At 43.4% G+C, this 16,795-nt stretch overlaps 2 protein-coding genes across 6 annotated transcripts in view; both read left to right on the top strand.

Annotated features, from left to right (window-relative positions):
- Positions 1-1,499: 1,499 nt before the first annotated feature.
- On the top strand, positions 1,500-13,748 carry RBM12 (RNA binding motif protein 12). Of its 3 annotated transcripts, none has more exons than XM_030502916.1 (3): positions 1,500-1,609; positions 4,307-4,357; positions 9,081-13,463. In XM_030502916.1, exon 3 carries the CDS (start codon positions 9,103-9,105, stop codon positions 11,743-11,745), a length of 2,643 nt encoding a protein of 880 aa, XP_030358776.1. In that variant the 5' UTR covers positions 1,500-1,609; positions 4,307-4,357; positions 9,081-9,102; the 3' UTR covers positions 11,746-13,463. The 3 variants fall into 3 exon arrangements, with proteins under 3 accessions (XP_030358776.1, XP_030358775.1, XP_030358777.1); XM_030502915.1 differs by having other exon boundaries at positions 1,502-1,609; positions 4,275-4,357; positions 9,081-13,748; XM_030502917.1 differs by lacking the exon at positions 4,307-4,357 and having other exon boundaries at positions 1,503-1,609.
- CPNE1 (copine 1) overlaps positions 1,533-16,795 on the top strand; it is a 39,430-nt gene continuing 24,167 nt past the window's right edge. Inside the window, exons 1-2 of one of the 3 annotated variants that reach the window (XM_030502919.1) lie at positions 1,584-1,609; positions 4,307-4,357. The gene's annotated coding sequence lies outside the window, so the exon portion shown is untranslated. Of the gene's footprint in view, positions 1,610-4,306; positions 4,358-9,150; positions 9,224-16,795 lie in introns of those variants that run through there. The other 2 variants (XM_030502918.1, XM_030502921.1) reach the window with 2 other exon arrangements.

The raw sequence follows: 16,795 nt of genomic DNA on the forward strand, positions 1-16,795 counted from the left end.
TCGGATGTGGTTACCAATGATCCCTGTCCTTTAACCTCCTACCTGCCAGTGTTTTGCTTTCCAGAGCCACTTTTCCTCCTGCAATTGGTACCTGAGTGCATCATGCTGCCAACTCCTCTTCAGTACCCTTTGTCACTTGGCATGCTCCTGATCCTACTCCAGGATTCTGTTCCCTTGCATCCACTCTACAACAAATCTGCTTCTTTTAATCTTGAGTGAGCTAGTTGTTTTCTCCCCATGAAAACTTGGGTATGGCTGTGCAGACAGTTGGAGACCTGTGGAGATAATCTGTGTCACAGGCATCTGCTCCAGACTTTGCTCCAGCTGAGCTGCAGCGCAGACCAGAACATTTGAGGTGTGAGGACATGAGCTGGTCTGCAGCAGCTGTGCAGGGCATCAGGACTTGCTCTCCAATGTGCCTTCATGGAGTCGGTACAGACGTGGGCTAGAGCACTACTGAAGGTTATGTAGTTTGGTCCTGTATTTTTTTGGCTGGTCCACACAGTAAATGTCACAAGCCTCTCCTCCAGACTTTATTTCAGCAGCGAAAAGTAACTCATCACATTGCACAAAAGCTGAAAAGCCTCAGTTCTCTTATGACCTTGGATGCTCGAGTTCTGCCCTCTTGTTATCCTACACCTCCTGCTGCAGGGTGGCTGGACAAGAGGGAGAAAATAAACAAGTGTGTGCTGTTTATTGAAAGGGGATGATAGTGGTAAAGGAGAATAATTTGGGAGTATAAAGAGGGGGTATAAAAGAAAACAAATTGTGGAGTGGGGGTTATTGTGGTGCAGAGCCTCAGGACAACACACTCATCACAGTTTGGCCCAGGTTTCTGTTAAGTGGTGAACAGCAACTAAACTGAATGGCTGAACTCCCAAATTCACTGGAAATGCTTGCAGTGTGAGGGGATGATTCATTTTGTTTCTTGCAGCAGCTTTTTTCCTTGAAAACGGGCACTGGTGCAGAACATGCGTCCACTGAAGCACAGCGACAGCATGTCCTGAGGGGTGTCCGTCCTTCAGCGCAGGACACTGCCTGCTTGTTTGTATTGCACATGTACTAAGTGAAGGACAAACGCAGCGGGGGGCAGTTACACTCAAAAGGCTGTTAAACCAGGGCAATCTTCCATTTTAACTCTGGTGCTAAGCGAGGGAGTCAGACACAACCACTCCCCTCAGCGTTCTCCTGTTCAATGCCTCCATTGAACCCCGGTTTCCTCAGCAACCACCCCTCAGTTACACCATCATTGATTTCAAGAAAGAGCGTGTCACTGTCCCCGTATTACTGCCGTACCAAAGGCAGCTCAGCGGACCCTGCACACGGGTCCGCCGCTGCTCTCCCCACCCCGGGCTGCGCTCCCCGGGGGGCGATGAGCGGTTCTCCACAGCGACACCCGCCGCTTCCCGCACCGCCCCTCAGGGGAGGGGGCGCTGCCGCGCGTGCGCCGCCCGCCCCGCCCGGCGCAAGCCCCGCCCGTCCGCTGGCGGCGCCGCATCGGGGCGGCCATTTTGTGTCGCTGCGCGGTCGGTGGCGCTGGGCTCGGCGCGCAGCGGGGCCCGGGGCGGTTCGGCTCCGTTCTAACCCTTTTTCCCGTACAGCTCCCTCGGTAAGAGCGCGGCGGCGCCCGGGCGGGCCGGGCCGCCTGCCCTGCCCAGCGCTGCGGGCCCGTGGCGTGGCGGCGAGGCGAGGGGAGGGAGGCCGGGCGCGGCGCGGCTGGCACGCGTCCCCGCGCACAAAGGGCCGGGCCGGGCGGCGCCTCCCGCGCTGCGGGCCCGGGGCGCGGAGCGGGGCCGCTTCCGCCTCGCCGCGGCCCGGCGAGCTGAGGCCGGGGGGGGCCCGGGCCGGCCCCCCTCCGCTCCCTCCCTCCCTCCTTCCCTCCGGCCGCGCCTCGAGCCCCGCGGGGCTGCGCGGGCAGGTGAGTATGTGCGGGCCGAGCGCAGGCGCCGAGGGTCCGGCCGGCGGGGGCGGCCGAGTGACCTTGCGGCGGCAGCGGAGCCCGGGCGGGGGCTGTGTCGGCGGCCGTGCGGGGGTCGCGGCGCCCCGCGGGCCCCGATGCCGGGGGAGCGGCGGGAGTTGCGCGCCCAGCGGCGCGGTCCCGTTGTTGGCGCCTCGGCCCTTGGGCGCGGGGCTGGTCCCGGCGGGGCTCGTCCCGTGGGGGCTCGGCCGGGCGCTGGCGGCTGCTCCTCGCCCGGCCCCGGGGGACGAAGCGAGGCAAACGCTCCGCAGCTTGCGGGGTTAAGGTTCCTGGTGCCTGCGGCGTTGCCACCGCTCGTCGGGGTTCCCCCGTAAATATCAGCGGAGTTGCCGTGTAGTAACGTAACCCTCTTATTCGCTAAAAACTCCAGCTCTGTAAGAACTCAGAACTCCAAAACCCACCAAAACCTCACTATACTAGTGTTGAAATGGGCCTCAGAAGTACACCAGGAGTCTGTGTGAGCTTTGTTTCGAAAAGGCTCTTGTTTTAGTTGCTCTTAAACTTACCCATTCTTCTTAGTGATTTTCTTACCCACCTCAATCTGCTGGGCTTAGGCAGAAAAATCGGCAGGTTGATTCCTTAGTGGACTCCTAAGGTGGTTCCATTGATTGTTTTGTGTTCAGAGGATGGTGGTTCTTTCTGTATAGCTGCTAGGGTGTTGTGGAGAGTCTCCCATGAAGCCCCAGAGCTGTGGTGTCAGCGTTGTGTGGGAGCACCTGTGCTGTAGTCTGTGCTCTTAGTTAATATGCTTTTGCGCACCGGGTTGATTGAAAGGATGTCTTTATCTCAAGAGTGCTGGATGGTTTTCTTTAAAGTTGAGAGAATTGAGAGTTGCAAACAAAAGTAGATGGTGTTTGGTGGAAAGATTAACGCAGAGTGGAGGTTTGCACCTTTTCTGAAGAATGCTGCTTGGTTTTCTTTGTGTTTCACTTTATAGCGTGTTGTCTTAGTCCACCGCAAATCTTCAGCTTGTTCTCAGTGTTGTGAAGAGGAATGTATGCAATGCTGTGGTTGCTATAACTGGAAATACACCAAATGATTTGGGGTTTTGTTCCAAATGGAAAGCTCCTCGTGCATGAAAGATTTATCTTGAAGCAGGTGTGGTTTGTGCATTAAACTGTTTTCAGGTGATTACATTCTTTTCTGCTTTGGAAACTACTGTTTGACACTGCTAGATATGAAATTATATAGTTGAATCCTTATAATACAGGATTACTTGTTTCTCCTAAAGGTCTAATAATAATAAAAAACCTCGTCTTTTCCTAAATACATTTGCCTTTGTAACATAAGAGAGTAGTTGTATCTTTCTCACTTGCAAGTCTGCTGTTCAAGTCCTGGAAGATCTGTGAATATCTGTGTTTGTTTTAATTCCCTCTGTTAGGGAGTTTGTGGATGGTTTGGTAGTACTTCTTTTTCTAAATTCACTTTGGTAATGATGCTTATAACTGAAAAAGGCTTTTTTTGGGTTGTTTGAGGAGGAGGCAGTTATCTGTTCTTGGTGTGATTCATTCCTGGATAGTTTTCCAAAGAATCACAGTTTCAGTATGAAGTGGCCTGCTAAGCAATGAAAGAGCAAGAGTTTTCCATCCCTTCTTTAGATATAAAATACATTTGTTGCCAGTTAAACTGCTTGGCTCTTCTGTTGAGTTGTAAACCCAAGCAGACAATTTTTATCCAGGGATGAAAAAAATTGGGCATTTGATCAGCATTTGGATAATGAAATAATAGATTACAACTGAAAATACAGTACCTCTGTGGGGAGTTCTTACTGCGTGCTCTGTAGAGGTGACTGCCTAGAGGTGGCTGTGAAATGTCACTTAGTTTCACCAGTTTGTGACTCTTGAAGGATTCCTCATGTGCAGCTATAGAGAGGTTTTCTCAGGTGGCTTTTATGTTGCTTTGTTCAAGTAAGAAGACGCGCAGTTGGATGGAGTAAGGGTTTGTTAAGCTTCAGGGGTTTCAAGTATTGAATTCTTATTCTTTGCTTTTGAAAGAGTGATTTGTTCAACTCTTGGTGATGGGAATACTTGAAAGATTCTTTGAATGCTTTCTGGTTCTTTTTATATCCTTTGTGGGAGGCACGTTCATGTCGTGAAGCCATACAAAAACTGCAGTACAGTTGCCAACAAGTCACACAGGGATAAAGTATTAGAAAATACACTCTTGTGGTTGCTCTATGGTCAGTGCCTTGTGGTGGTCGCAGGTTTGAACTTTCTGTATATACAGTTCTTTGTGGACTGTTACTGCTGTTGTGTTGCCTGCATTGATTTTTGCCTCCATTTATTCTTTATTGCAGTCTAAAAGTTGGTTTTAATTGGTTGCCCACAGGATTGGCTTGGCTTCTGCTACTTGTTAAGAAAAAAACATCTGTCTTTGCAGGTAAGAGCCTTTGAATTGAAGACTTCTTTATATGCATATTAAGTATATCTTAAGATATATTTGAAGCTTTTGGAATCTGTGAATTGGAATCAAAACCTTTGGGTCAAATAATAAGCTTAGTCTCTTTGAGTCCCAGTGGTGATGGTGGTTCTGGCAATGTTCTTCTCGTAAACAGAATTTTCTGCCAGACTAATGTTTCATTGTTTCATCAGCATGTGGTAGTCTGGAACACTCTCCCAGTTATTTTGCACTGTTGGAAAATGGAACTACTTTGCTGCAGGCCACAAGTCTGCATGTTTCTAACTATTGGAGTTTAGATGTGTACAATGGGTTCTAATTAGGTTTTGCAGCATTTAAAGGGCTTGAATAAATTAAGATAGTCATCTCGGAGCTAATTTGAAACTACCAGGTTGATTTTGAGCCTTTAACAAACCCCAAAAAGGCAGAACTGTAGTTTGCAGTTCTAGCTTTTGCTACGCAGTCTCAAGCTGGATACTTAAATTGCTCCTACAGTACCAATCTTACTCCAGTTCTTCGTCTTCATCCAAGAATTGCCAAACATGTTGTGTATGTGCATGTGTGCACCGCGTGGGTATTGTACTTGAACACTCCCCAGGGGCTAGGTTGAATCTTCTAAACTTAAACTTGAGCACTGCATACATCTTAAACAGCTAATCTGGTGTGTTTAGCATTTTATGCTTATGACCCAAATTATTCTTATTTTAATGACTAGCAGGTAGATGGAAGAAGTAGCATTGTCAACTTGTACACCTTTTCCCAGTGTAACACAGTGTTTCTAGAATCATAGAATCAACCAGGTTGGAAAAGACCTTTAAAATCATAAAGTCCAACCTTCACCCCAGGACTGCCAAGTCCACCACTAAACCATGTCACTAAGGGCCTCGTCTGCATGGTTTTGAACACTTCCAGGGATGGGGATTCCGTTGACTCCCTGGGAAGATGGTTTTAAAGATCTTGCTGTCAAGACGTAAACATGTGATTAAGGTTCATCAGATGAGTTGAATCAGATTGATTGTTGGCAGCCCTTTACTCTCCATTTTTGATCTCAGCTTGCTAATGGGGATGGATTATCCATAGTACAACTCTAGGATTTTGTGCTTCTCATATCTCTAAAGATGTACCAAACACACAAAGTGACAACAAACCCTACTTGTGGCTTAAAACACCCTTTTTTATAGGGGGAAAAGCAGGCAGCCTGAGAACACCTCGAACAGCCCACCAAAAAGCCTTCAGTGCACGCTTAACAGGCGTGTAGCCCATTCTGTGTCTGGAGTTAATGCTGCCTCGGCATGTATGTTGATCTTTATGAGTGAATTCTGAAATACTTGAGCAGGCTTTGCTTTTTCCTGAGTTGGAAAGTTTGAGTGAGTGGGTTATTGTCTCCTAAGGGCATTTTGGAAAGAAGCAGACTTGTGAGTGTTTAGAAATGTGAAATTTGGCCCTTCTGGTCCTTGTGAGTTTTCTTTAAATCATGGGAATGATACTAACACTTTGTTAAAGCATTAGTATCCTGAAAAACTTGAAGCAGTTATGTTTTGAGATGACAAAATACTCTTTTGCACAAAATATGTGAGTGAAGTCCTTAAAATTCTCTTAATTCATACCATCATACTGTTAGCTCTTGCTTAATAGTAAGCATTTGCTTAATATCATGCATGGAATTATCTGTGCTGAAGTCATTGCAGCTAGCTTCTCTAGCAACTATATGCCTAAGCAGCTGTCTGGGGTTTTTTTTTGTTCATAGTGATTTAGTGGATCTGAATTGGATACTTAGTAAGAAAACTTGAAGATAATCTCTTAGCATTTATAAGGAAGGTTTGAATTTAGTGCAAGGTTGAAACACTTGTGTTATCCTACAAGTTATATAAATGTTCAGATGCTTGAACTCTTTAAGAATTCTTTTGTGACCTTATCTGTTAATTTGTCTTCTGGGCTAGATTCATGGAATCGTTAGTAAATGCACTTACCCAGTAGGTATCAGTTCTGCTGCACAGTCTATGATCTTCTAAACCAGCAGATCTGAGCTGAAAAACCTTCCCGAGTTGCCTTTGTTCAGCAAAATCAGATCGTCAGCTGTTCTGCATCAGTAAGCAAATAACTACATCTCCCATTTAACACAAGAAACTTAAAATGGCTTAACTCCTGATGCATGAAAATTTCTGAAACTCATTTCTTTGTATAACAGGTAATAGAGAAAATACAAACCTCCTACCAAGATTTGCTGTTAGCAGTTTCTTAGTTCTCAAAGTGTAGGTGCAAAACCAGGGATGCTTTTATACCATTTTTTTTGCTTCAGGATCATCTAATTCAAAAGCAGTCCTGTAGCATCATGTAGTAAACTTCAGTTTTACAGTACCCTTTAGGATGGCTTTTTTAAAGTAGGCAGAGTTTTCATGAAAATTTGGTTTCAGAGATTGCTATCAATGTCAGGCAAATTTAAAATGAAACTACAGAATCTTTTGAAAATCCTGGTTTAAAATGGTGCAAAAGTCTTGTGTGTTTTCTGAGATGTGTACATAAGTGTAGATGGTTCCTACTCTGACCTGTTTCTTTTCAGATGGGCCAGTTATTTCGCTGTTGAAAAATGGTTGAGCAATGAACTCGAAAATAAAGTTAAATGTGTCACTGTAAGATGAATGCCAGGATGTTGCTTTGTTACCTCACCATGGAGATGGGAAAGTCGCTTTAAAAAAAAATAATCCCTGGGGCTTAGTTTATGTTCTTGCTGTTGCTGCCTTCCCTTGGTGGGTGATTAGGGCTTTTCTTAGTGGTACCTACAGATAGATTTTGTTTAGACCGTCTCATGTTCGTCTTGCAAGTTCCAGTTTCTCTTTCAGGATGGTGTAGTAAGGGATTAGGTGGTTGTATGCAGCTGCTGGAGCAGCAGAGCTGACTTTGTGCCAATGGGCTTGTTTGCTGTTTCCTTGAGGGAGAAAGGTCCTTTGGCTTTCCTGGAGTCAGCTGGGTGTGGGCCAATGCCCTGGTATGTTGCTTGAGTTCATTAGTGTATGAAAGGGGTTAGCTCTGGTTTATTGAGCAAGAGAACAAAATGCTTAAGTACCCATTTGAGTAATCTGACATTCTAAAGAAAGAATTGCTTGCTTTTTTTTCCCCCTGTAGAATTGTTGCTCTTGTTTTTGTCAAGTACTGAATTCAGCCTTACTGGGAATGGTTGAATTGATGGATAGTGGCTTTCTTTACCAAGTACTCGGGATGTATTCAAGATGTTATCTAAAGTGATTGGAAGACCTGGACAGTGAAATACTGTCAGGCAAAAGACCTTTGTCCAGGCAAAGATTTGGCTGTGTGCTGGGATACAATACTTAGCTGAATGTTAAATGTTGGGAGGCAGCTGCTGATTGTATTTGGTCATAGCTGGTATATGGCCAGAAGTCTTTGGTGCGCTGCCTCCTGGTGTTGCATTGTATCATCTGGTTGGGCTCGATGATCTTAAAAGGTCTTTTCCAACCTAAACGATTCTATGATCTGGTTAATCCTTGATTTCAAGTGCTTAATTAACACCTTTTGTATGTGACCAGTGGGAGCCTTGGGGATCTTCCACATAGATAATGAACTGGCTTGTACTTGGGAAGTCAAGAAGAGATGAAGTGGCTCAGGTGAAACAAGGTGCTACTGCTGGTGTTTAGGATGAGAGGCTGGCTTCTGAACTAGTGAATTGTGATAGTATTAATATGACACTTTCAGTCTTGAATGGAAGCTTGTCAAGAATAAGTGAGAATTGCCTACTCTCCTGTTTATACTGAACTTCTGGTATGACCTCAGGCTCTTCTATAAAATGTGTACAAGGTAACTGTAATCTCATATTCAAAATTGATTTTGCGCTTCTAACCTCAGCTGCAAAGGTAAAAGTCATTTACTTGTGTCTGAGACAAGGTGTAATATTAAGCAGAACATCTGCAACTATTACAGAGTACCTTGTTTTGCAAGTTTCAAAGGCCAAGTATCAAGCAAGGAAATGCATAGATACTAATTTAGGTGAGGTCTGTACAGTCACCAAGTGTCTGGGACTAGTTTGTAACTGTTAGTAGCTTCATGCTTACCTGGACCTCCTGCTTTCGCTGGGAGAAAAATAGAAGATCAGTATCATCTAGATGGCCCCTGTCAGATGTTGTGAGAGTCTCACTGTTGCTGGTTGTCCATAACAGGTTTTTGTTTGTAAATAACCCACTGTTATGTTCCCAGTCATCTTCACCTGCCAGGAGATAAAATCCCTCTCCTAGAGAGAGAGAACTCTTTATTTCCCATACGTGTGCAGAATGTTGTGCAGTCACTTTGCCAGGTACAGTGGATACCATATATATCAGTGTATGGTTAATTGATTTTGTTTGCTTGGCTAAAATACTCATTTTGGTTATGTTCCATTAAATATTCAACTACTGATTTTCAATGTTACTTAGGTGCTTTTTTGTTTTTTCTTGTTTTTATTTTTACTGACAGTTGTGGGTCTCAGTTTAACAGTTATTTTGGAATTCCTAGTGCAAAAATATATGCTGATGATGTTGGTAAATGTCTAATACTTCAATCTGTATGAAGTAAACGTGAATAAGGAACTTGGGATATGCTCATGCTTAATCTTTGCAAGATGTTGTCAGGTGTATGTAAAGAAATGTGGTGTCTGTAGGTAATTGCATGGTGTCATAAACAGTAGTCTGACATGGCCGTTGCCTTTTCTCATCTGCAGGTGTGTGTTGTTTCAGCGCAGCATGGCTGTGGTCATCCGCTTGCAAGGTCTCCCGATTGTGGCGGGGACCATGGACATTCGCCACTTCTTCTCTGGATTGACCATCCCTGATGGGGGCGTGCATATTGTAGGGGGTGAACTGGGTGAGGCTTTCATCGTTTTTGCCACTGATGAAGATGCCAGGCTTGGTATGATGCGCACAGGTGGTACCATTAAAGGGTCGAAAGTAACGCTGTTGCTGAGCAGTAAAACTGAAATGCAGAACATGATAGAACTCAGTCGTAGGCGTTTTGAAACTGCCAATCTAGATATGCCACCAGCAAACGCTAGCAGGTCGGGACCCCCACCTAGTTCTGGAATGAGTGGAAGGGTTAACTTACCTACTACTGTACCTAACTTTAATAATCCTTCTCCTAGTGTAGTAACTGCTGCTACTACTGTGCATGAAAGCAATAAAAACATACCCACATTTTCTACTGCCAGTATGGGGAGCGCACCTCCAAATCTTGGGAGTACCTTTGGTAGCCCAACATTTAGCTCAACTATACCTAGCACAGCATCCCCAATGAATACAGTACCTCCTCCACCAATCCCTCCTATCCCAGCTATGCCATCTTTGCCACCAATGCCTTCTATTCCCCCTATACCTGTTCCACCTCCTGTACCCACTCTGCCTCCTGTTCCTCCGGTTCCTCCAATACCCCCTGTGCCCCCCGTACCTCCAATGACACCTATGCCTCCCATATCAGGAATGCCTCCTATGAATCCTCCACCCGTAGCACCTTTACCTGCTGGAATGAATGGGTCTGGAGCAGCAGTGAATATGAACAGCGGCTTGAATCCATTGTTTATTGGTCCCATGAATCCTGTAAATCCTATCCAGATGAATTCTCAAAGTAGTGTCAAGCCGATTCCAATCAATCCAGACGATTTGTATGTCAGCGTTCATGGAATGCCCTTTTCTGCAACAGAATCTGATGTGAAAGACTTTTTCCTTGGGCTCCGTGTGGATGCAGTCCATATGCTGAAGGATCATGTAGGTCGAAATAATGGAAATGGACTAGTTAAGTTTTTTTCTCCTCAAGATACGTTTGAAGCCCTGAAGCGAAACAGAATGCTGATGATTCAGCGCTATGTTGAAGTTAGTCCTGCGACAGAGAGACAGTGGGTGGCTGCTGGAGGCCACATAACTTTCAAGCAAACCCTGGGTCCCTCCGGGCAGTCCCACCCACCTCCTCCCCAGGCTCATTCTAGGTCCAAATCTCCTAGTGGACAGAAAAGGTCACGGTCGAGATCTCCCCATGAACAGGGTTTCTGTGTCTATTTGAAAGGTCTTCCCTTTGAATCAGAGAACAGACACGTGATAGATTTTTTTAAAAAGCTGGATATAGTTGAAGACAGCATTTATATAGCTTATGGACCTAACGGGAAGGCGATCGGAGAGGGGTTTGTTGAGTTCAGGAATGAAGCCGATTATAAAGCAGCTTTGTGTCATCATAAGCAGTACATAGGGAATCGCTTTATTCAGGTTCATCCAATTACTAAAAAGGCAATGTTAGAAAAGATAGATTTGATTCGTAAAAGATTGCAGAACTTCAACTATGACCAGAGAGAAATCCTCTTGAATGCTGAGGGAGATGGAGGCTCGCCAAAATTGTGTGCGCATATATCTAATATTCCATACAATATAACAAAAATGGAAATCCTTCAGTTTCTAGAGGGACTGGCAGTAGAAGAAAATGCTGTACAAATTCTTGTTGATAATAACGGGCAAGGTTTAGGACAAGCGCTGGTTCAGTTTAAAGCTGAAGATGATGCTCGTAAGGCAGAACGTTTGCACCGTAAAAAACTGAATGGAAGAGATGTTGTTTTGCGTTTGATAACTGTAGAAGAAATGAGAGACATTGAGAGAAACCCACCATCTCAAGGGAAAAAGCTACTGAAAATCCCGATCCAAGGAAACGCGGCTGTGCCGGGAGCACAGGGTGCTGGTGGGGATGAGCATGCTTTCTTGGGGGGAAATGCGAAAGATGCAAACAATGGTCCTCCGTTTAATTTCCCTGGTAACTTCAGTGGGTCTGGCTCGTTTGGTCCCCCTCTGCCTCCGCCTGGAGTAGGTGGTTTTCCCGATTCTAGACCAGGAATGCCTACAGCTGCAGCTAGCGGTTTACCTGGTGCAGGTGTTGAGGTCCCAGGTTTTGCAGGTGGCCCTGGCAATTTGAGTGGACCAGCGGGTTTTTCAGGGGGTCCTCAGGCTTTCGGTAATGGTCCTGGCAATGTAAGTGGACCCCCTGCCTTTGGTGCTGGTCCTCCAGGGATTGCTGGTGGTCATGGACATATGAGTGGACCTCCAGGGTTTGGACCTGGACCAGGAAATATACATGTTAGTGGACCCCCGGGTTTTGCAACAGGCTCTGGGAAGCCAGGACCAACTGTCATTAAAGTGCAAAATATGCCCTTTACTGTTTCGGTGGATGAAATTTTGGATTTCTTTTATGGTTACCAAGTGATCCCTGGTTCAGTGTGTTTAAAATACAATGAAAAAGGCATGCCCACTGGAGAAGCAATGGTTGCATTTGAGTCTCGTGATGAAGCTATGGCAGCAGTTGTTGATTTAAATGACAGGCCTATAGGCTCCAGAAAAGTAAAACTTGTTTTAGGGTAACTGTTAATATGAAGTAGTTGTAGAATAGATATTCATAGTGCTGTGATAAATGCATCCGGATTGGTTTTTATAGTATTTCCAGGCTAGAACCTGTGGATTGTTTAAATTGTAAAACAGATTGGTTTTGATAAGACAGAGCACTGGGTTAACCATTGCATAAGAGCCACTGCGAGGAGAGATGCGCAGTGGATTTTCCTGTACAAGTCTGTGGAGGAGCCAGACAGATTCTTATTCACCGTAGAAGTTTGGTAACCTTTACTGGTCACAGTGCTTATCAAGGAGTTTAGATTGGTTTTACGTAGTTTCGGATAAGGGAAATAGATGAAGTCAGTGAAGCTCTTCAGTGGGTGCTCTTGCAAGCCATTGTAAAATAGATAGCTATTTCTAGATTTGGTTAAAAGCTGGCTGAATTTGCTTTGTTTACAGGTCAAAGCTTTGTTTAAAGTCCTGATTTTACTCTGCAACCGAACGAATTCTCAGTGTACACAGATTAATTGTTTTGTGTATGTATCTTTATTTTTTTTTTCCAAGATTCTCACTGTATGAACAGTTGAATTATGCCCATTGCTGATGTGTCTACCGAACTAATTCCTATAAGTATGAGCAGAATCGTTCTGTAAAATTCAAGCTGTTCTTTGTGGAATAACCTTTAGTTATTTATATATTGCAATTATAACTGTGCAGAATAAGACTTTTGCCACAAGTATAGCTAACCTCAAACATTATCATATGAGTTTTATAGTACACTTAACACATTTGCAGTAGAAGTAACAACTTGAAAAATACTCATTATTGTTTAAGTAGCTTGATTTGTTAGGATTACATGAATCAGTTGGGATAGGATGTTTGACACTAGTTGGATATTGATGTTGTATTTCTCATGTGTCTCTTGAACTCCTTACATAGAGTCTCTGCTAAGAGAACCAAAGTGGTGATTATTAGTAGAAGATTGGAGTCCAGCTAAAGTGTTAAATTAGTTTATATATGAAAGAAACTCTCTATCTTCAGCAACTCTGTCATGAATTACTGCTATGGGTGAATTCAGAGATAAAATTTATTTTTCTCCAAAACTTGAAAATACTGAGTTTACTATATATTTTTGCAATAAAGTTGTGCTGTTGTATTCAAAGTCTGTATAAGAGTTGCCATTTTCTTTGCTGTGCAGTAAAACCTTCCATGGAAAACCAGCGAATTGAAAAGGAAGTAATTGCACAAGTGAAAAGTAGACATTTATTTTTGGTTCATCCTTGCTTGGCTTATGATAAATTTTAAGACTTGGACATTGCCTGAAAAAAATCCTGCTATTCCCTGCAAATCATTGTACTTAAACATAGTAAACTTTAAACTGTTTTTGTTTCCTGGACAAAGAAAAACAGTGCCTTTTGGTGTTGCATATCATGGAACACTGAAGTGTATGGTCAGGCAAAATTGAGAGGTGCAAGTGGCAACAGTTTTATTCATGTGGTGTGTAGGAGAGATTTGCAAACCTGTGCAGCGCTGCATCCTGAGAGGATTTCCCAGTACAGGAATGTGTGGAAGGATTGTATAAAGGTGTACTTCAATAAAGAGGCGGTCGCATTACACAGATGCTTCTGTAATTCATTAGCGTGATTCTGTTTTGACAGATTATAGGTGGTCCCAACTTTTGGAAAAGTCATGTGATTTGTATATACTGTTTAAAATTAAGCCTCCTGTTAATAAAACTGTCTGTCTCTGAAGCTTCATGTTATGCGTTTCAACAGTCTTTGGGAGTAATGTTTCAACAGCAGATCTTTGTTTCCTTTATTTTATTTTCCTTTTGGAAGTCTGAAAGTCCCCTTGCTGATGTCAGAAGGATGTGATTAGGAGTCAAGCCTTTCAGTTTACCTTTCCAATTTTGCTCTTTGTTTCTTTATTATTTTTTTTTTTAAACAACTTTTATTAAAGTTTCATACTATATTGGAGTTATTTGGGTGCTTGTTTCTTCATGTTTCACATTAGAATAAAATTACTGAAAAGGAAAACTTGGCTTCATTGTTCACAGCCTTGATTTAAGATCTTAGTGTGTGTTGACTGGCGGAAACTGGTGATAACTGTTTTCAAGTTCCACTGGATCACAACAGTGCTTGCCTTGTTGTGAAACGTAATTAAACTCCAGATGTCTGGAGTTAGATGCACAGTTCTGTGTTAACTGTCTTTTGATTTCATGTCTTGATCCTCTCGGTAATGGGTACAGGGTTAGGATTTGCGTTAGTCACGGCTTACTGCGAACCATGCTTGTGTGCCTGTCCCTGGGGACTTTCTGAAAGTGCAGGTTTGTTTTGGAAATCTTTAATTTGCTGATTCTTGATTTTATTTTATTTTTCTGAACAGTATTAAGGTGTTTAAATGCTTATCTAAAAAAATATGCAAACCCATATAAAAGCCACTGGTGTTTGGGACATTGACACGGATGGAACGGCTAAATGGAGGATTTGGGGTGGGGAAGGGGCTCCTGATCTTGCCAAGCAGTTGATGCTCCAGGTTTTTTTAGCATAAATTCTTAGTAAATGGATAAGTAGATATCCTCTCTTCCTCGAGAGTAGGCTCTTGGAAAATAGGAAGTTGTAGCCACTATCAAGTGTTACTTGCAAATATGAGAAGTTTTCAATAACAACTGGCTTTCATGTTAGAAACAGCCTTAAGCTGCATGTTCTTAATTATGAGGGATACCCTTGTAGTAACAGGCTATGCTGCTAGGTTTGATAAAATTACTTACTTCACACGTGTGTATTTGTGGACAGCCTTAAAATAAGGGGTAGGACCTCAGAGGTCCCTTCTCCAGTGTGGAAGGCATGAACTGCCCTTGAATGTTCCCTTCAAGGCTGGCTGCTGACAAAAGGTAGCAACAGAAAGAACTGGCTAAAGGATGCTGCTCAAATTGACAGTTGTTATGGCCTTGATGCTCTAAATGTCAAGAACTGGCATCCTGCTTAGCCTCCTTGGAACAATGCAGTGGATGCCACTGATGTCGCAATTTCTTCCAAGTTACGGAAAGAAGGTTCTTGTGTTTATATAACTGGCTAACTTGATGTTTATAGCAGTTCCTTAAGTGTTAGTGCCTAAGTACTGCTTCTGAAACAAGTGGTAAAGTGTTACATTCACAAAGTGATCTCTGTTATACGTATTCTTGCTGTCCCATTCACAAGAGAAAGTATGACTATAATAAACAGTGATAAACTTGTGACCTGTATGGAAGAACTGCAGTGGTTAGATGAGGGTGACTTTAAAGTTACCAAGTTTTCAAGCAGTTACATGTAAATGTCACAGTTGGATTTTGTTTTTAACACAAGTCAATTCTGTAATGTCACAGACAACATTAAAGCCAGTTCCTTATTGATAAATTATTGCTGCCATGTTCTAAATGTAGATTTATGAGAGCTTTGAGGCTTTGTAGTTTTAAAGAAAACTGAAGGGTACTTTTTTATTCTAAGTAGTGTTCTTGCATAGCATTTAATGTTTTCCTTGAATGTCTATGCACTGAATTTGTTGTGAGTGGAGAGGAAGATCAATGCAAAAATGAAGACTAGAGTCGTGTGCCAGTTGGCACCGAAGGTCTGCTTCCTAAAGAACGTATGTGCTGGTCAGTTCTGAATTACTTAGCCTGTCCTTCAAGAAGTTGTTGCCTGTGTGAAATCAGCAGCTCGTTTCACTGACAGTATTTTGGTGTGTTAAAGACTGCAGACTCTAGAGGAAAAAATTCTTCTCCAGTTACCTGTGCACACCAGTGGTGCCTTAACTTTGAATAATGATTCCAGTTTCTCTATTTTGTTTGTCCTCAGTCTTCTGCTGTGGTGGTTCCAAAGCTGCTGTTTCTCACAGCAAGTGCTGTTGGTCCTCATCGTGTTCAGCAGTGTGCACCTCTGAACTGTGTTGGCCTTCTGATCTGCAAAACTGAAACCACCTCATATTATGGACCACTTAAAGCCTCTGGTTGGACAACGGACTGCTCTTTGGGAGCAGTTGTTCTCAAATGATTGTCCAGATATGTGGATTAGACTCTGATTCAAAGGATTGCAGTTCCTGTTCAGTACGGATTCTAGTGCGAGGAAAAGATGAGGTTTTTCTCTTTGACAAGATAATTGGTTGGAAGGAAGGAGTTTTGAAACTGGACTGATATATAAGGAAACAGTTTGAGTCTAGGGACATGCACGAATGAGTTTTATGTCAGTTTGTTTCTTTAGATATTGTGCAGGTCTTTAAAAAAGGAAAAAAAAGATGCTAAATTCTGACACTGTAAGAGATTTTTCAGAAGTAGTGCCTTGGGCCTGGAAGCAGTATTGCCAAATACATTTGCTTCTCTTTGTCGTTCTGCACGTTTGCTAGTGCTTCCTTCTGTTCTGTGGCTGTATGTTCTTTCATGGTTTGGGGAAAACTGAGTAGAGTTTGTGTACGGAGAGAATGACTCTTCCCAGTGGAAGTGGAGGAGAAACTGTTAAATGCTTCTGCAGGAAGAGTAACCTTCTGGGGTTCTCGTTATATCTGGTTTTGGCAGTGAGAACATGATTGTAGTTGAAAGATTTGGCTTTCCCATGGAATGACAATCTGTTGGTTGGTAGCGTGCATTCGCCTTAAGGTTTGTGGCTGTGTACTCAACTCTGCTACTCTGTCCCTGTCTTGCCATCAGGTAGGTATAATGTAGCTTATTTTCTATACAGATGACTTTGTCAGTGATTTTCTCAGAACTGTCGCTTTGTGGAATGTTTGGGTGTTGTTTGTGCAGGGTGTGCTTCCCACCTTCCTCACTTGGATGCTTTTCACTTATGAGTATAAATACCATATGTAAGAAAAGCAGCCCTAAAAGTGTTCCTTTTCCAGAGCTTCAGACTGAATACGGTTGTCAGATGGTTTAGCCAGGACTCTTTTTCACTCACGGGTGCTCATGTCTGGGCAGCTTCCTTTGTTACTGTTCTGTTTTTATGTACGTATTCACAGCATAGCAGCTTAGGAGAGGAGCAGCCAGATGAATTCTTACCTGAGTTCCTTTCCTGCTGCTGCAGAGCTAAAGCTTATTCCTGTGTGACTGTTTTTC

The sequence above is a fragment of the Strigops habroptila genome, chromosome 13, assembly GCF_004027225.2.
Source record: "Strigops habroptila isolate Jane chromosome 13, bStrHab1.2.pri, whole genome shotgun sequence".
Taxonomy (NCBI): Eukaryota; Metazoa; Chordata; class Aves; order Psittaciformes; family Psittacidae; genus Strigops; species Strigops habroptila.